General features: G+C 33.0%; 1 protein-coding gene across 4 annotated transcripts in view; it reads left to right on the plus strand.

Moving 5' to 3' along the window:
- CFAP47 (cilia and flagella associated protein 47) overlaps positions 1 to 21,239 on the plus strand; it is a 364,825-nt gene that overhangs the window by 255,375 nt on the left and 88,211 nt on the right. For all 4 annotated transcript variants that reach the window (XM_016128242.2, XM_036227120.1, XM_036227121.1 and 1 more), the window contains 2 exons: positions 9,280 to 9,426; positions 16,127 to 16,221. In XM_016128242.2, the coding sequence (XP_015983728.2) occupies positions 9,280 to 9,426; positions 16,127 to 16,221 (242 nt within the window). The remainder of the gene's footprint in view (positions 1 to 9,279; positions 9,427 to 16,126; positions 16,222 to 21,239) is intronic.

The following is a 21,239-nucleotide window of genomic DNA, read 5'->3' on the forward strand; positions in this document are numbered from 1 at the left end:
AATGAAGAATGCTTATGACTCCCTAAACAAAACAAAGCCCCTGGTCCATGAATCAGACCCTTAAAGTTTTGGAAATGGAACTAAAGAGAATTAAATAATCAGATTTAATAGATATTTCCTTTGAATAGTTATTTTTGTTAGTTTTGGCCACATTTCAGAGACCATAATTCCAATACATATTTTCACTATGGACTCATTTAATATGTAGATTTGAGGGACATTAGAAGGAATTTTGGAAAGTTAAAGGCAACTCAGGGTACATTTTTGAGTGAGGATGAATTTGTAAATGTTGCTATCTACACAAGAGGTTTTGCAGGCTTCATAATTTTGAAAAATATTATGATCATGATCATTCGTCCCAGAGTTGATTAATGTTGATTAGTTGATTAATGTTGTCATTATGATGTGGAGAAACTGAGCCTGTAAAGAAGGCTAATCCCATTTTTATTGATGTTACTAACAGAAGATGTCTACAATATTTGAAGTAGTGTAAATGTAATTGCTTCTAATAGCTGTTAATCTGATACAATATAAAGAAAACTAAACTATATAATTTTCATACATATATGAGAATGTTTCTCTTTGTGATGTTTGAAGAGATGTGTCTGTGTGTGTTCATGTGTGTATGTGTGTATATCATTGGTGTTTAGAAAAAACTTTGTGCTAATTTTTAATTGTTTTTTTTATTATTTAACAATTATTAACAAAAGACCTATAATTTGGGAAGCCTTGATAAGCATAGTGATTATGACCCAAACTGACATTTAAGCAATTATGTTTGTTATAACAGATTCTTTTCCTTATATGTTAGCAAATACTCAATCATTTGAGCTCCACTATAGTATAATTTTTGCCACTGTAGCTACCACAGCCCCTTCCCCATTCCCTCTAGATTTCCTAACAATCCAGCAGCTACTAAAAAGTTAACTCATCAGGTTGCCTCAGGACTTTGATCAGGTGTTCTTTCTGATTGGCGAGAGCTGGAATATAGGTTTGTTAATTATTTTGAGTGTTATCACTGGTTCCAAAGATAGATAGCTCCAGCATCCTAGGAATTCATATCTGGTGGTAGAAAAAGATATCCATAAATCATCTCAATACATGGTACGCTCTAGTGTACCAAGTTTAAACATGACACTGAGTAGCATTATAGTGGGAAATATTAACCCAAGCAGTGTGTGGGAGGGTCTGAGAGTGGTTCTTAAGGGGAAATTGCTTTGATCTGGACCTCAAAGGATGAGCTAAGATTTGTCAGCCAATATAGTGGGGAGGGCATTCCAATAAAGGGATCAAACCTTACTGTAAACACAGAGAAGACACTTTCTGAAAATAATGAATAGAGCGGTATGTCTGGAGGGTGTGATTGTTGTAGTGAATGTGGAAGAATGTACAGTTGGAAATATAGGCAGTCTTTGTTGAGAAGGGTTTTGTTTTACTTCTTGTTGCAGTGGGAGCCACTGAGGATTTCTGAGGGGGCGTGAGTCAACTGAATCTTACAAAGAGAAATCTGGAGGTAATAGATAAGACAGACAGGAAGAGAAACAGAGGGCAGTTAGATCCCAGAAATCATTTAGGAGCCTTTAGTAATATTCTAGTTGATCAATTCTCACTATTAGTTTGTGCCTCTTCTCCCAAAAGCCAAACCCTAGAAAAGAGTTTAATGCCAAGTACTTTATCTGAGAGATGATCACAGGATTCACTCTGAGAGAATGGGGAAGTACAACAAGTCTTTGAATAACAATAACGTTGTTGTTTTTGTTATAATGTTGATGAGATACTGTAGGAACTTAACTCTTGTTTATATCAATTAGCTTGTGGTAAAATTGGTTTCATTATATGTGTTTCACTTAAAGTCTCAAAAATTATAAGTGATATTAAATAGGTACTTACTGTAAGAGGCTGAAGGGAAAAAGTCAATAAAAAGTAAGCTAGTTATTAGATTACTGCTGAGACCTGGAGAACCTCACCTGGAAACTTCTGAGAGAATTTTCACATCAAAGGGCAAGGAAGTTGTATTTATCATACATATCCACTAACTCCTATCCATCATTGATTAAAATTTACCCTTAGAGCAATTGAGTTCTCACTAGAAAAGAGTCATATGGCACCACTGGTGTGTATAGGAACTCTCTGAACTGGGGATTTTAGTGGGAGCACTGAGAGCATATCCTAAAGTGGTTATCATGGCATATTGATTGGTAGGTAGAAATTTCAAGAATTAGATGGATTTGGAATTTTCACATTAGCTGGCAGTGAGCTACAACTATGTTTTAAGTGTGCCTGTGTGGAAGTTTGAGTTCGAATGCCTATTTGGCCATGGAACAAAAAGTTAAGATTGCCCGTTCTTACATGAGATTAAGGGCAGACCAAACTAAGCCAGTGCCCGTGGGTTGAAAAACAGAGAGGCAGTTTCAAGAGAAATAAAAAGGGAAAATAATGCTGTAACAGCTTAGGTGTCCAGGAAATCAAACTCTGAAATGGGAGATTCACATGCAAGACATTTATTAGGGAATTTGTTGTGGTCGACACTTGTGGAAGGGAAGAGAAGTATGTTGGCCAGAGAGAAGAGTTGAGTTTCCAGGCAGGCCCAATGAAGGGTTCAATCAACTCACCAGGCCTCTGAAGCTAAGATGGCCCTTCAGAATTGTCCTAAGTTGGAAGCAGAGAGCTAGGTCTTTATAATGCTGCATTGATCAGTCATTGAACGTGGGCTACAATAGAATGAGATTTGACCTTGGACAAAGTTTTTTTTTCCCCCCAAGCAAGGCACTGCCTAAAGAGGGCTGATCTGTTGGTATTCCTTCATTCCTGAAAACATATGACATAGTTCACCACAACAGCATGTGAAGGAGAGATAAGGGAGAAAGGAAAATCAAATGTAATTGACACTAAGCAACTCTAAGGCAGGTGATACCACTAAGTGTGAGAGAAAAGCAATTAGGAGGATAGATTTACCAGTTAGAGAGGGAACGTCCAGTTCTACTTTGATTTCAAAATTTTCTTTTCATGTTAGTAAATTTCAGAAAAATGGAAAACTTTTGAATCAATCAACCTGGATATGAAATTATGGAAATTTAAAGGAAAACAGACAAATAAAAGCACCATGTGTGAAGGCATGGCAGAAATAATGTGTTAATGACTAAATGCATTAAAACATGATGGCTTAATTCCTAAATAACCAGAAAATGGCCTCTCTGTTCTGGATAAATATTAGAATGCAAAAAGCTAATAGTACTGTCCATTATTACAGGATTAGTATATAACAAATTATAGAACTGAAATAATGGCCTGTTGCGTTTTTGTCAAAATGAAATATGCAACTAAATTTCCATTTGTCTCATATAAAAGCTTTATTTTTTGCACAAGATGAAAATCATTAGGCCTTAGTGGTTAGCATATACTTTAGTAACAATAGTCCTTAAATTAATTTTGATTATAATAATATAGTATCCTTCACAAATATGATTTAGAAATAGCTGTAAGCTTGCATGTTCGCAACATAGAGCAAGTCACTCCTAATATAGCACTCAGAAAAAGAATTTGTACATATAAGATTTAAGATTGTATAGCTTGGTATAACCTACATATCACTTTTTTTCTAATAATTTCCTGTAGTTGTTCTTTAATTATCGATGCAGGGCACCTATGTCTCTGACATAACTGTTCTAAGTTGCTGATGAGGATGTCACACTAATCAGCTCAGTACCCTCCAGCTCTTGAATATCAGAGTTATAATATACTTTTTAAAAGCATATTTTAATCACAGCAAACAAGTGACTGTCTAAACTTGTAGGGATGCCTCTAGGGATTCCTATCTATTTCTAGAGCTATGAAGCTAAATAATTATTTTGGGATTTCATGCTCCAAAAATCTAATGTGAAATTTGGCCCCCAAACCATGCAAGTATGTGTTCTTTAGATGATGACTTTCTTCTCTGATTCCCAGTTATGACCCTAAAAGTAAAGACTCTACACCAGCACAGAATAGCTCATATCCCAGAACATATGTCATCTCCAGTGATGACTCACTGGAGTGGATTCCTTCTTTTTCAATTTGTATGTGTGTTTCACTTAAAATTTTCAGTTGGGAGAGGAGTCTTTGAACATCTCTTCCAACATATTGTAGAAATGGGGATCCCTAAATATTTTCAAATACATTTTCTCTCATTGTTAACCAGTGCAGTTGATTTTTTTAAATGTAAATATGGGTCTTCGTGATTATCCCTTATGAACTCCTACTTGCGAGCAACATATATATTTTCATCTCCAGGGTTACTGTCTTTAGAAATTATTGCAATCATTAATGACATTTATTTGTGACTACCCAAAAAAATGGGTGGGGGGAGGAAGGGGAAATTTAGGTAGTTGAATATTTTGCCTTTGTCCATAGAATGGATGGAAGTTCAACAGGGAAAGCCAATAGTAAGGATAATTTATTGAATTATTAGTCATTTAAATATATGGACAGATAACAGCCAAGATAATTTAATATGTTGATCATGGCCTTAAAATGATGTCCAAATATTATCCAACAGAAATATTTTTATACCTAAAACTAATAATGATGTTATATGTCAATTACATCTCAATTCATTTTTTTTTGAATTTTAAAATAAAATTTGCATATAACAAGTCTTTAGATGATACAGAACACTACATGGACACAGTCCGATGCAGTCACCAAGGTACTTTAACTTTTTATTCTACATTAGAGAACTAAATATTAAGAACTCACATTAAAGGTGGTCTCCAGTCATATTAGTAAATATAGTCTACTCCAAATATTCGTGACAGAGTAGTCTGAAATTCTCTTATTTTTTATGACCCTTAATAAGCTGGTAGCTCCAGAATGTAGATGACAATGATCAGTTTTGATGTAGCCAACAATTACCTTGTATTTTTTCAATAGCAGCCAAAAGTGCCCTTTTACTTGCTGAAAAGTGATTGTGTTCATTCAGTTCAACATAACTGTGATTTATAGCTAAGATTCATTTCTGCACATTTGTAGTTTGGAAGTTCATACACTGGAATGAGACCTATTATGACATTGGCACAAGAAAGCCTTCTCCAAACAATTGTAGTCAAGTTTTTCAGGCAGCTTTTCTAAAGACTTTTTAAAATTTCTTTTCGATGAACTTCTGCTTACTGTCAGAACAAATTTAATGTGCACATGGTAAAGTTTTAAGTTAGGCCTATGTTTAAATAAGATAGAAATGGTTTTTATATTTGGCATCATGCTACTCTTTAAAATGATACAATGTATGGAAAGATATATTACCAGTTGCCATCTTTGAAATATAGAAATTTAGTTTAGAATTTCATTTCTAATATTGGATGTGATGAGAAGCCTTGCCTGTCATGCGTATTTGCAGAATGAATACTGAGCAAAAGTAATGTTATTTAAATTTGCATTTTTTTCATTTAAGGCTTGGGCAGTAGATTCATGCTAACTACCACATTGCAATGGCAAAATTGTACATCTCTTACTTGCTATTTCCTATTTCACTGTTATTATTATGTTGCAGAAGAATCATTCAGAAGTCAAACATGACTTCAACCTCTATATCATTATCTGGTTGTGTGACCTTGGTAATATAATTAACCTCAGTGAATGTCAGATTTCTTACATATAAAACATAGATAATATTACACCTTTCAGGGTGGTTATGGGCATTAAATAGGAATATATGAAAAGTGCTCATAGTAGGTGCTCAATTAATGTTTATCACTCCTATCTAATGTACTAAAATTCCCTAACATAATATAGATATATGGGGAATTGGGGGCTACTTTTATCCCCACTCTGTCCTGGTTTGTCCCTGTAATAGAAACCTGACCTTGTAGATTTTACTAATCTTTTCCTGTTTTTGATAGTGTCTCTGTTATATTCAAGTCAAAAATGTGTTATAGAGAGAACAAATAGTATAATACAAAATAAATGGAGCCTATAGGACTGCAATTGGATGCTAAATTATTACAGTTGATTCTTGAGCAACACAGGTTTGAGCTGCATAGGTCCACTTATATGCTTTTCAAAAATAAATATGCTGTTGACTTTCTGTATCTCCAGGTTTTACTTCCACAAGATTCAACCAATTACAGATTGAAAACAGTATTTTTGTTTCTTGGATGGGAGTCTGTGGATATAGAGGGCCAACTTAAGTTACAGAGATTTTTGTCTATGCAGGGAATTGACACCCCAAACCCCCACATTGTTTGAAGGTTTATTGTATACATTTTATCATAAAAATTAAGAGCTTAAAAAGAGTGTGAGGCTAGCTGTATTATGCACAGAATAAAGCCAGATGTGCCACAGCATTGGGTTGCTTTATCTCTGTTCTTTCTCATCTACATAATTTTGTTTTACCACCTTGCCTTTTGGTCACCTAATGAAGAGGAGATAAAACAAAAGAAAATGAGTTAGAAATAATGTTGTGATAAAGGAATGAAAAGATAGCAAGAAGTAGGAAAGTTAGCAGAAGATTCATTAGACTTTCATCTTTAGTCATGCTACTTAGATTTTATAGGATAGTATGATATTAGAGAAGCAAAATAATTAAAATTCATTTGATCATGTGTAATATAGTGTGCATAGAGCAAATACTTACAAAAAAGCTTTTCGACAGAATTAATATGCCTCCAAAAAATTACAAGTTCACAAAAACCCAACCATACAGAGATTTTCCTTGACAGTGTTCCTCATTAGTGATAGGAATGGTGAAGCATGAAGCCAGTGGATGGAGCAGGGTGGGTGTTAGGGGACCGGCTTTAGCTGTTGCCATGGAAACTTGCTTTTAGAGGTTTTCTAAGGGATGAAAATAGTTTAGGTAATCAGTGAGCAGTATCAGAGACCTATCGCTCTAGGTCAAAATAGCCTATTGCTTTAGGTCAAAATAAATGTTTTGGAAATATACTATTTTTCCAGTCAAAAGTCCATTTATTCTGTGGTATATTTGGTGATATTCAGACATGACTTCATGTGCCGTTACCTATATTCTATGTCAGAGAAATATGTGTGCCTTTGTCACTTACTAATGGTGTGACCCATAGTAAGTTGCCCAACCTTTATGGCCCAGGTTGCTCAGATTTAAAATAAGTTTAATGACAATTAACTCATGTGTTTATTAAAGGGGTTAAATAATGAATGAGAAGAACTTACCATATGCATAACATAGTAAATATTCAATAAAGGATTTTTCATTATTTTCTGAAGAAAATCCAGTAATAAGAATCATATTGCTCAGTCTTTAAACATGAATCTGATATTTACTTTTACAAGATAATATGAAATTATAGAAAAATAATTCCTAATTTTATAAAATGATATATACTGAGAAATGTTTGCTTTATTTAAAACGATTAAAACAAGGATTTTAAAAACTCAACCACTTAAAGTGTTTAGCAGAGAAAAAACTTCATCTGTCAAAATAAAAACTTATGCTATTGAAAATATAATAGCTATAATTACTATTCCTATGCGATTTTTTGTAACAATCTCTTTAGACAAAATGAAAATATCCATTAAGTCAATGATGCTGTATCTTAGAGAGTCATTTTTGCTCAATACTGTTATTTCTGTTATAGTTTTCCAAAGCGGTCTAATAATTTTCCTATCACTCAGATAAACTCAATCACCAATAGTCAACCTTTTATTTACTTTTGTTCCTTTTTGGGTTGGTTGGCTTTAGCCAGAACAAAGAAATACAGGGAACAAAGTAATCACATGTATATATACTGTGGAAAAAGTTATCATCTTTTGAAACACATATTCTTCTCATAATCACTGTTTACTGTATTTGGTTTGAATATTCATTGCTGACAGTCAGGTTGCTGAGTCTAATGTTTTTTTAAAGTCTACAAGAATTTTACTGCTTGTTTCTTTGACTATAGCTAATTAATAACCAAAAATAAAGATACAATTTAAAAATGCAGTTGTTTAGAAATAAAATTAAAATTACATTGCCAAGAAAAAATCTTTTCACTGGAAAAATTAAATCTAAATTAGTGGCATAATTCTGACTAAGATCCATTGTTTAGAAGTGTTCTTTCAATTAAAACATAAGCTACTAAATTGGCCTGTAATTGCTTCCATAGTTCTCTTCATCCATTTCTTTTTTTTGAGATAAATATTTAATTTCTCATTCTGGTGTATAATATATGGTCTTGTTAAACTCATATAGGGTATTTGAATTGTTTTACAAATGCTTGTCTATTTTCTCTTTGTTAAGGGATAATAAAAATATAATAACATTTAAATGGATGTGTTGGAGAAACATATGCTTAGTAAATAAATGGACTAAAATGATAAACACTGGAGAATGTGTACTTTTAATTCTTGAGAGCATTTTATAATATTTGGAATATCAATTAGGTTTTTTTTTATTATTCAGTGCACGCATATCATTTAACATATATCCAAATAATGGTTTTATCTAACTGAATTGTTTTCTTAGTTTCCTTTACAAATTGTTCATTGCTACTGTGTAGAAATTTAACTGATTTTGTGCATTGATTTTGTATCCTGCATGTTTGCTGAAATCTTTTATTAGGTCTAACATTTTTATTGGGGAATTAAGGTTTTCTACATGTAAGATGATGTCATCTGCAAAGATGATTTTACTTCTTCCTTTCCAATTTGGACACCTTTACTACTATATCTTGGTATAATTGCTCTGGCTAGAAATTCCAATGCTATGTTGAATGAAAATGGCAAAACAAGACATCCTTGTCTTGTACCACTCTTAGAGAAAATGTTTATAGTTCTTCACCATTGGGTATAATGTTAACTGTGGATTTTTCATATATGGCAATTATCATTTGGAGGAAGTTCTCTCCTATGCCTACCTTATTTTTATCATGAAATGCTTTTGAATTTTGTCAAATACTTTTTATCTGTCAATCAAGATGGTCATGTGTTTTTTTCTTCATTCTGTAATATGGTATATTACATTGATTTGAGTTTTGTATATCGATCCACCCTCCACTCATTCATTTTTCTGAAAGCTGATACATTTCTATTATTTGCCATATTTTCTTAATTATTATGAGAAATCTGTTTTAAAATTATTATTTTAGTGGAGATTTTGAAGAAATTTCCTTGAGCTTTCCATTAAATTGTTCTATACCACCATCATATTTAATTCTGATACTAACAGCTAGATTTATGTTTGCTTTATATTTATCAGTTTAAAGCTAGAACAACTTTAATATCTGAAACTGACTTTTCATTTTAGGAAACTAATCCCTGATTAGTCTGACATCTTGTACCTATGTTTCGTAGGTAAAATTTTATTTTCCATTAAAAGCAGACAAGATGATGATTCTCAGAAAGACTTGGATCAAGATGAAGATGAAGATCAAGATATAGTGCCCTTCTTTCAGAAATCATTATCAGAACTATCCCACAAGATTAATGAGGAAGACTTAGGTAAATTTATTATTATGGAGAGTTTTGTTTTCATAACCCCGCATCATTGACTTTTAAATGAATGTATACTTTACGTTCATAATACAGATACAAATGTGTATTGCATATATTTGTCAAAATTTTATCGTTTTCTTTTAGGATTAACTTTATGTAGTTTATTTTCTGGATTTTTCCTGCTATTAACATTAATAGATTATAACCTTTCAGCTTGAAGGCCACATACTCTTTCATATATGAAAAATTTTACATATACTTTTGTTAAACAAAAAAAAACTAGCAAATTTCTTATAAAATGTTATTGAGTATATTGTCTTAAAAATGTAATATGCTTTTCTTAAATATAGAATATGATAGCAATGTTCATTATAGGCAAAAGAAAGTAAATGCTATTCTTTTCCTTTCCTATATTATAAAACTTTATTTCAATGTTATTAAATGTCATATCTTTTTAGTAGAAATTCAAATGAAAATGAGATGATGGAGTGTGGGAATAAACAGGGAAGATTTCCTGGAGAATGGGGGAATGAGTTTTCTTATGGGTCAGTAGTAGGGACACAAGAAAACATTAGAAAAGAGTGGGTTGACAGGAGCAAAGTTTTTGAGACAAAGAGGTATACTCAAGAAGAAATCTTTATTGAATGAATTTGTTTTTAGTCAGGATTCTTCAGAGAAACAGATATAGCCATAATTTTATAATGTAATATAAAGTAACATAATACATATAGAGAGATTTTAAGGAATTGCCTTACATGATTGTGGGGACTGGTAAGTCCAAAATCTGTAAGGCAAGGGAACAGGGTAAAATATTAGATAAAGAGTTGCTGTGATAGTCTTGACTCCAAATTCCCCAAGTCAGCTCAGGCAGGTTGCAAGCTGAGGGTTTCCATAATCCAGTCTTGACTAAGAACTGCTTCTTTGCTCTTAGGACCTCCAACTGAATGGAGGAGGCCCACCCACATTATGGTTATCTACTTTACTAAGAGTCCACTTGTGTAAGTTTTCAGCACATTTAAACAAAATAATTTCACAGTCAACATCTGGGCTAGTGTTTTAACCAAACAATTGGACACCATAGCCTAGCCAAAGTGACACCTAAAATTAACCATCACAGAATACATGGCACTATTCAGACTGGCCTCGAAAGGGAAGGGCAGTTGGAGCCAGCTAGGCCATTGCAACAACAAATAGGGTTTGAAGTAAAGAGAACAATGTATTTTATGGTGGTGACAGGGATAGAGAAATATAACTAAAGATGGAAAACATTGCAGAAACTAGTATTACATGATTCTCTTGAGAGAGGAGATAGAAAGGATTGATTCCAAAACATAACAAGGATTGTTTGTATCTTGGTGAATAGAAAAATATTAAGATAGACATTTAGAAGTGTTGTGAATTTGTCAAATTAACATTTGTTAAGTAGAACTCTGAGATGTCAAAGTTCAACAAAGGACTGCAAGAGAAAGTAAAATAGAGAAGCTTTTTACTCACAGGTCTAGAAGGAGGTACTCTGGATGCCTACAGGGGCTACAAGGAGAGAACAAAGCTGGGTATAGGCAGAGAGAGGGGAAAGACCTGAGCACATGCCTTTATTCGGGTCCTTGGGTGGAGTGCTTTGGGGGTTACTGGGCTAAGGGCCAGATTGGTCAATTTAAACCAAAAGGAATGGGGTTTTGTTAAACTTCACTGGGGATCTTATGTAAGGGACACACAAGAGGAAGGCCATGGGAGGCGGGGGTGAGTACTATCACAAGGGTGAATGGGAGAGTCATATTCTGAACTTACATTTACTTGTGACTCTGCTGGGTTGTTTTCTAGGGCATGCACTTTTGGGGTGGGCTGCAGGGTCAGTTCAAGGCCTCTGCAGGCCATTTGGCCACACATAATGGATGGGGAGGCAGTGATATCATTGAGTAGTTTAGTTAAACACCCCACAAGAAGAAATAAAAAAGTCTGGGTGATTGTAATACTTAGCACAGTTTTGTATTTCCTAATTTTGTTGTGATAATAAGCCATTTAATGGCAATATTCAGTCATTAGTTGAATATTTGGAGCTGAGACAAGGTGAAAAAATAATAAAACTAGTTGTAAAAGTTTAGGTTTCTTTGGTTGAAACCATGCAGGCAAAGCCAAAGAATAGATGCCTTTTGTATATGGATTATGCTAAGAGTTAAACACTCATCAAAATCTAAGGAAGAAGAACTAGCAAAGAAAATTAAATAAAAGTGTTTGGAAGAGTTTGAAAGAAAATCAGAATATTATGGTGTCATGTTAATGGAATAAGATAGAATTCTATCTAATTTTTAAAGAAGCTACACAATGGCGGGTTGCAAGATAGGTCGAGACCTAGGAAAAATGAATCTAGTAACATTACAGTATCTCTAATTCTTTAGATAGGCTTTCCCATATCCCTACTCAGGATTAATCTTTCTATCACCTCTAAAAACATGGGTCTCTTTCTTACTAACTGTTCAGCAGTATATTTCTTTTCAATTAGGGATGTTTCAGTTATGCAAAATGAGTAAGTTCTGGAGATCTAATGTACAGCAATGTGATTATAGTTAAGAATATGATAGTTTATGCTTGAAATTTTCTTAGAAGGTAGAGCTTAAGTGTCATCACCTCCCCCTCCCACAAAAAAATGGTAACTATGTAAGATTATGAATATATTAATTAGTTTGATTGTGGTGATTATTTCAAAATGTATATGTACATTAAATAGGCATAATTTTTAACAGTCAGTTATACCTCAGTAAAGCTGGGGCAGAAAACAAATGAAAACAGCTAAAAAAGTTTTCTTTAACCTTCCAAATAGGGAAATATGATAAATAATGGTAACACCCAGTTTTAATGAGGGCCAGGTTGAAAGAGACAATCTTATGTATTATCATAGAAATTTGAATAGGTAAAAATTTGAAGAGAGCATTTACAGTATGTTTAAAACTTAAGAATTGTTTATCCCCCTTTATCCAATCATTTCACTGTAAGAAATTTGTTGGAACAAAATAAAGATATGCATATGTATTTTATATAAGAATGTTCCTTACATGATCTATTATGTTGAATAATTAAAATATTTTTTTTAGTTTTTAAATTGTATTTAAAATGTTTTTGAATAGGTATTACCTGCACATAAATGATTTTTGTCCACTTTTATTGAGAAATAATTGGCATACATCATTGTATAAGTTTAAGGCATATAGCTTGATGGTTTGATTTAACTACATATGTTGTAAAATGATTCCCACAATAGGTTTCACTAACATCCATCTTCACATATAGATACAGTAAAAAAATAAGAAAGTAAAAAATTCTCTTAGTGTTTAGAACTCTTAGGATTTACTCTCTCAACAACTTTCCTGTAGTACAGCAGTGTTAGCTATAGTCACTGTGTTTTACATTATATCCCTAGGACTTATTTATCTTATAACTGGAAGTTTGTATCTTTTGACTACCTTTATCCACTTCCCCAACACTCTATGTCTGGTAACCACAAGTCAGATCTCTTTTTATATGAGTTTTTTAGATTTCTTGTTTATCTTTATATTGATTTGTTATTTAGATTCCACATATAAGTGAGATCAGTATTTGTCTTTCTTTGTCTGACTTATTTTACTTAGCATAATGCCTCCAAGTTCCATCTATGTCATTGTAAATGTTAGGTTTTCATTTTTTATAGCTAAATAATATTCCTCTGTGTATATGTGTGTGTGTGTATGTATGTGTATCACAACTTCTTTATCTGTTCATCCATCAGTGGACACTTAGGTTGTTTCGATGTCTTGGCTACTGTAAATAATGCTGCTATGAACATATGGGTATAGATATCTTTATGAGTTAGTATTTTTGCTTCCTTTGGATATATTCCCAGAAGTGGAATTACTGGGTCTTATGGTAGTTCTATTTTTAAAATTTTGAAGATCCTTCATACTGTTTTCCATAGTGGTTATACAATTTAAAATTCTACCAACAGTGCATAAGAGTTCCATTTTCTTCACATTTGTGCCAGTATTTGTTATCTCTTGCCTTTTTAATGATGGCCATTTAACAGGTACAAGGTGATATCTCACTGTGGTTTTAATGTGTATTTCCATAATGACTAGTGATGAAACTTAAATTTTAATAGTAAATATTATCTGAACAATAGAAATGTGTTTACATACATATATAGATATATCAATTATATATAATGTGTGTGTCCCACTGTATTTGTGTGTGTGTGTGTGTGTGTGTGTGTATAGTGCTACATATCTGTCTTTTTGATGTATTAAGCCTGAAATTTTATACAGAAAAATGAAGTAGTGTATACTTGGTCATGAGATGATGAATAATTTATATCTTTTTAAAGCTTTTCAGGAATTTCTCAAATTACTGTAGTGAATGTTATTGATTTTATAATTAGAAAAATATTTTAATATGTTTAAGGCTTGTACTTAAATAATGGTTATTATTATTTTTGTTGTTCTCATCAATCAGTCATCACTAATTTCATTCTAACCAATGAATTCATATTTAATGTACACTTTTAGCACTGTAGGAATTAAATCAGCTACATCACAACATTGCTTTATGGGAAAGCCACAATTACAAAGAGTAGTCACTATTGTCTCTGTGATAGTTAATTTTATGTGTCAACTCAGCTAGGCCATGGTACCCGGATATTATGTCAAACATTCTGGATGTTTCTGTGAAGGTGATTTGAGATGAAAATTACATTTAAATCTGTGGACTTTGACTAAAGCAGTTTGCCTTCATAATGTGGGTGGGTCCCGTCCAATTCGTTGAAGGTCATTCTAGAACAAAGACTGACCTCCTCTGAGCAAGAAGGAATTCTACTAGTAGATTGCCTTTAGACTTGAACTAAAACTCTTCCCTGAATTTCCAGCCTGCCAGCCTATCCTGCAGATTTTGGATTTACCAAGCCAATTATGTGAGCCATTTTCTAAAAGTACACAGATACACACACACACACACACACACGCGTGCGCGCGCGCACACACACACACGCACATCTTGTGGTTTTGTTTCTCTGGAGAATTTTGACTAGTACAGTTCCCATTCCACAGATGGGCAGACTGTTTTACTGCTCCTTGCACTAACTCAGGGTCGTGGAGCAGTCTTCTTAGATATAGATGCCCTTTCTTTTCAATTTATTTTTCCTGTCAGTTCACTGTGTATTAAAACATTGAAAAAAATCCATAAAATATACATGAGCTAGAAGGGGAAACACTTTTCATTTTAAGAACTTTGGTTTGTTTTGAGATGTCACATTTTAAACGTCATAATGGCATTTAAAGTCCCCTCATAGAATCGAAGGAACAGCCAATACAAATGCAAGCAGTGGTTTCTGCAGTAATCTAACATCAATATAAATTTGGTAAGTTATTCTTTGCACATTAATGGTTTTAAGGTAATTAATTATGTCTAAAATAAATAAACACAGGAGGCAATTCAAAATGTGAAGGCAAGTTGGCCCTCAAGAACTTCTCACAGATATTTGTAGTAAGTACTCACCTAGATCTCTTTCTTCCTCTCACTAGCTAATTTCTCTGAATGTCTGAATTGTTCTCAGCTCTACTAATTTGATAAGTGCTTCTTGATAGATAAAGTATTAGACAAGACAGAATACAATATAAAAAAATATGGTACAAAACAGTGTAGTACAATATACAGTGCTTTACACTACACTATAATACAATGGCATTCAATGTCTTACCATCCAGTATAATACAATGCAATGCAAAAGAGTATACTGTTTCAGAAGAGACACTAAGTATTCCACTAGTCTGGGTCCATTATTTCATAGATAAGGAAACTGAGCCCCAAGAAGGCTAGTGATTTGCTTCAGTAATTTAATCAAACATAGCAATTTTTGGAATCTTTAAAACAAGACAATATCGGTATGAAAATACATATGATTAACTGAAACTGGAGGACATCTTAAACTGCAAACCAGGTTGATACTGAAGAATTAAGAATTCAAAGTGAGCAGCTGAACAGATGAGAACAAATGGAAAGAACCTGGGTTTGATGCCAGTACAAACTCTGCTACACAGGACTGTTGTGGTAGACTAGAGTTCTGGTTTCTGAATTTGGCAGTATGACTTGGACATCACCAGTGACAGAAATGCCATTTTTTTAAAGTAGGGAACCCCGCTGTAATCATAATTTTCTCACTATCTAGTCCATACCCCACTGCCGCTTTCTTTGTGATAAATTGCTAAGATCTTTTTTCACATTCCCAAGAAAACAGAAATCTCATTAACTATTCCTGATTTTGTCTTTAAACTGAATTCTTATGGTACTGGAAATGTAACATTGTGAATTATAATGCTGTATTTAGACATTTCTGCCTGTAATATGTAAATGCTTTGGCATTTAAAGGGAAAAATGATCGATTATTTCTTTTGAAATATTAATTCTTAACTTAAGAGTAAAACATCCATAAGTTTATTTTAGCCGGAAACTGAAGTTAGGGCAGGCACGGAGCAGGGAGCTTTTACAGAGCATTCTGATGGGATTTCTCTTATTGCTCATAAACTATGATGAAATTGCTTCTTTACCCTCCCCTCAGTGCTCTTGACAAATGAGTCCATCAAAGAGAATTTGAAACTGATACCCGTTCATGTTTCTCAAATTTTTATGTTAAGTATGGTGTTCTGAAGTCTATATTAAGACATTCTTTTTTTTTTTTTTTTGCCAGATGATGATAGCGATTTACAAGTCTGGTATTCTCTTGAGATCCAAATCCATCCTGGGAAACCTGTAGATGTTATCGAAATGAAATGTATTGCTATGGTAAGAACCCATTAAATGCTCATAGACTGTCATTTTGCAAACAGAGCTTTTTTATCATACACTTAAATTGCTATCCCTGAAAAAATCCATATTAAATAAGCTTATTGCAATAAACTATTCAAATTATAGTAATTTTATTTTTACATCCAGTAATATGTACCTGAAATGCTTATGGAAAAGATCTTTAAGTTCTATGGTATCTAACAGTGGCCACACTGATTAGCATTCCACCTGCATATTTCAGGAGTTACTAGAGCAAATTTAACCTTTGCCTACATGCTTGCCCTTACTCCTATGACAAAAGCAGCATTGTACTTGCTCAACTCAGTACTGAGTCTTCCTGGTTTCTACCCAGGCCTTTCACTCTGAAACATATTTGGAGCAACTGGTATAGATTTGGGGTTTTAAATAATAGTGACTGAGACGACAAAGACAAAAACCACATGATTTCACTTACACGTGGAATCTAAAGAACAAAATAAACAAATAAAACAGGAACAAACTCATAGATACAGAGAATACTTTGATGGTTGCCAGATGCAGGGTTGGACCACTGGACAAAATAGGTGAAGAGATTAAGAAGTACAGATTGGAAGTTACATAATAGTCATGGAGTTTTAAAGTGCAGCATAATCAATAATATTGTAATAATTATGTATGGTGCCACATGGGTACTAGTGTTATTGTGATAATCACATTGTAAGTTATATAAACATGAAACCACAATGTTGTATAGCTGGAATTAATATGATATTGAATGTCAACTATAATTGAAAAAAAGTAAATAAAGAAATAAAATAATAGTGACTGAGAATAGGGTTGTCTTATGTGAATTATTGAAGTGTTACTAAATCCATGTCCAGAATTATTTAATAAAGTGAAATATTGAGAGTCCTGATTTAAATGAAACATGAAGACAGTATTCATTTCTATTAATCATGTTTTAATTCAATTTAATTTCCCTGTTGTTAGTACTCAAATATACAAATCTATAGCAAAGGTTATTTTCATTTTTAAATGTAAAGATAGACTTCTTCATAGAATTGATTATTTAGAATCTTGAACTTTAGCTCCAACAAATAGAAAATAAGAAAAGACTTAAAACACTTTAAGTCTATAAATCAATTATTTGCTCATCTGATTTCTGGTTAAATTTCCACTGAGGCATAGAAAATGGATGGTTAAACTACTGAGATACACTCAAGTGTAAATCATAAAAGCAGTCTCTTCTAAGTGGAATATGATTTATTATGACCATGATAGGATTATGTCACTCAATGAAAATGTCCTATTTCTATGATCCTGTTATGACTACAGAAAAACATATACCGTCATGGTACTTTATGTGGCTAGGTAAGAAGACTGAGCAAAAAGCAAAAGTAAGCCACCACCTGTCTCTTGTAATGCACTTCAAGTATGTTTTCATTTTTAAAGTTAAGATTTGCATGTACCCTTTCGGTAATATACTGTTTTCACGAATAATATACTTTAAATTTCACTTTGGGTGAAATTTATGCAATATAAATGCAATGTAAATATGACATGTTATTGAAACCTATATAATTTTATTAAGCAGCATCATCCTGATAAATTTAATTTAAAACAAAGTAGTAGCCCTTGTCCATTTTCCATAAAAGACTTGCTTCTCCCTTTATAATCAATTCAATTATTATCATTTAATCCTAATTTGATACCACAGTGGGTTACCTATGTCTTCTTATTTGTTTATTACTTCTGATTATTGTCAATTATACTATTGGTTTTATTTTTTTCACTGTGAATAGTTAACATAGTTATTTCATAAAAGACATTGAAATAATTTTTTCCTAACATCTACAAAGATGAAAATGCAAGATTTGAGCTCCCATTTCATTGAGTAGTTGTACATTACAATGCAGGAGCAAAACAGCCCATGGACTGCTAGGTTGCTCTCTTTGTCTCTATAGACAGATATGCTGTATTAATTAAGTGTTCACTTTCAACTGACATTGGTGGAGAAGTGGAATCTTTTACATAAGCTACCAATAACACTGATGTTGTTGGAAGCTTTATAAATTTTCCCACATTTTTCATAGTAATTGCCTAAGGTAAAAACTTATGAGCTCTTTAACTTGCAGGCATGAAGATTGAGTTGGTAGAGTTGGTATGGGTTATTTTAAATAATTCCATCAAATAAACCTTTGTATACTTCTTGAAGAAGACACTTTCTGAATATTTTCAGAAGTACATTGAAACTTTTGTCCTCTTCTATGTATTCTATCCTAATATTTTTGACTGTATTTACTGTTTTTGCTAAACTTTTGAGAAATAATTTTACTTAAACCTTAAATCATCAGATGTGGCAATGGAGCTTTAAGGTACCAAGTTATCTCTGATTTTCTGTCCGTTTCTCAGCTTTGTTAGATTCAACCCAATTGCCACATTTTCCCCAGAGATGAGTGAATACTCAGAATCTCTCTAACATAGTGTTTGTGTAAGAAATGTTTAGACCCTCAAGGCACATAATTTTGGTTAATTATTATGGCAGATTCCAAAAATCAGATTATATTCATAATTAATAATCAGTCATTAGTAGTTCATTCTCTGTTGTTGTAAAGTATTTAGGGTTTCTCTTACGAATTTTAACATGTAATAACTGCTGTTCCATTTTGCTTGAGCTCAAAAATCTCTCGTATGTCATATAGTTTGGACATGGGAGAATGATGAGACTAATCTACTGTCTTCCCACTGATACTCAGTAATTACAGTATATAGCAATTAGCTATATTTTCTGAAAACAAAACTTAAGTATGTGAACAACACTTCACAGGCTTTAAGTTTTGGATTAGTCAGTCTTCATAATTTTTGTTCTGTTGCCAGTGATAATTGCATGACCAATTCTTTATTTATTTTTTAATTCTATAATGAATCTTCAATTAAATTCACTATGTTGTTAATGATAAGACCTACTAAGAGAAGAGCATTTTTCAGAAATATCTCATTGCCTATGTTGTGTTAAATCACAAAATATGTACATTGTTGTGTCATAGATGGATATAAATATAGATAGATGATAGATATATGATGTATATGTGATGCATATATGATAGATGCATGGATGGATGGATGGATGGATGGATGGATGGATGGATGGATGGATAGATAGATAGATGCAGATATTTATATCTATAGAGAGAGGCCATATCTTCAACAGCTAAGCAAGAGGGTACTTCTGGGATCAATCCCTGCAATTAGATATATTTCTTTGTGTCACTGGCTTTCATAGTTCCCCCACTACACCCACAGGGTTTTGGGAAATATCGGAATACATGTGAATGACCCTATAGGTGCTACAGGAGTTTCTGGCTTTTTCACATCTCCAGGGCACCTATCAATGTATCCTCATCATCCCCATGTCTTCACCAGTATGGTAGTAGCCCCCACCTTGATTGTACCTCTGCATTCATATGTCTCAGGTTAGATGGCAGAGGATTGGAGATGGGGGGCAGGGTGATGGCATGAGTTCTGTAGGTGCAGTGACATGCAGGTGGCAGTAGCAGAGGAATGATAATGGCATTTCTAGTTAATAGCTGTCTACCCGGTTCCTCTGAGTTCTGAACTGCTGGCACTGACTTTTCAATTTAGGAAAATTACTGAGACAAATTAGGGTTGTCACTTCCTCCAAATTACATGGTATATTTTAAAATACCCTTTGGAACAGTTTGTTTATTGACTCGATAAAGTTTTCAAATCGAATAAAATTAAAATTGAAGATTTCATCAATAATATGTCTTACCTAAATTAATACTTTCGTGTGTTTTGAACCTCAGAAATAATCCTTTTATAATGAACTCATGATTATCTTCTGGGAGCGGATATGATGAAAAATACTTCCTTCTAGTGCATGTTGAATTGTCATTGATCCAATTAAACTTTTATGAACAAAAAAACATAATCTTTATTTACTCTGATCCAGTGAGAGTAGGAAGTATGAAATTTTCAGAGCAGATACTTAGTGAATAAAATTTTTCCTGCTCAAAGAATGTGTAAATTGGCAACCAAATGATAGTTAACCCACTGTCTTTCTCCCATCTGAGGCTGCTATCCTTACTCAGTAACCTTCATGAAAGGGGGCAGCCTGGGTTAACTTGAGATTTTTAAACTTCTCCTGAGGAAAATTTTCATATGGTTGCTGTATTAGTTTAAAGTTCTGGTTATCCAGACTATAAGACATATTAATAATTAAATTTATATATAAACTCTAAAGCATCTTATAAATTGCATATTTTATTATTTAATGAATATTTATTGTCTCTGCTATGCATGGCACTATTCTAGATGCTGAGAAACAGTGATTAGCAGTACAAACAAAGCCTCTATTTGTGTGGTGCTAACATTCTAATGGATTTAGAAAACAAAAAATTGAAATTGAAATAGAATAGAAGAATAGAAAGTATCAGAGATCATCACATATGTAAGAGTAGAGACTGTTTTGTGCAGCTGTTTTTCCCAGTGGTGTATGTGTATGAGCTGGATCATTATGTAAAATGAATTGATCTGGGTTTTAGTTAAAATATTTTGAAAATCAGTTGTTTAGATATTAGCATTTTTACTTCTTTGAAGAAGCTATAGCATTGTCTTAAATCGCCACTAACTTTCTCTGGAAAACATCTGAGTAATAGACTAGGACAATGTCTAGTCCAAAATGTTTCATTTCAATTTTCTGTCTAAAGATCTGGGAGAAGTTTCTAGGCCAATATATGGTTGTTGGTACCTGTTATCCTGGCACAGTCCTTTGGTTTAGTTGTTGATTTTCTTGTCCCTTAGAAAGTTCCTAGGAGTCCAAGTTCTGTAACAGTCTTATAAAATATGTCAGGTTGCCTAGAAAATAGCAAACTCTGTGACATAATACCATTGTTGGCTTTTTTGCATTTTATATTTTTATTTTTCCTTTATAATTACGAGTATTGGATATTTTACTGTAGGAGTTTAAATGTCCATTTATTTTTGGAATCCATGATTCTAGTATCTCTTGAAAC

The sequence above is a fragment of the Rousettus aegyptiacus genome, unplaced genomic scaffold, assembly GCF_014176215.1.
Source record: "Rousettus aegyptiacus isolate mRouAeg1 unplaced genomic scaffold, mRouAeg1.p scaffold_m13_p_9, whole genome shotgun sequence".
Classification (NCBI taxonomy): Eukaryota; Metazoa; Chordata; class Mammalia; order Chiroptera; family Pteropodidae; genus Rousettus; species Rousettus aegyptiacus.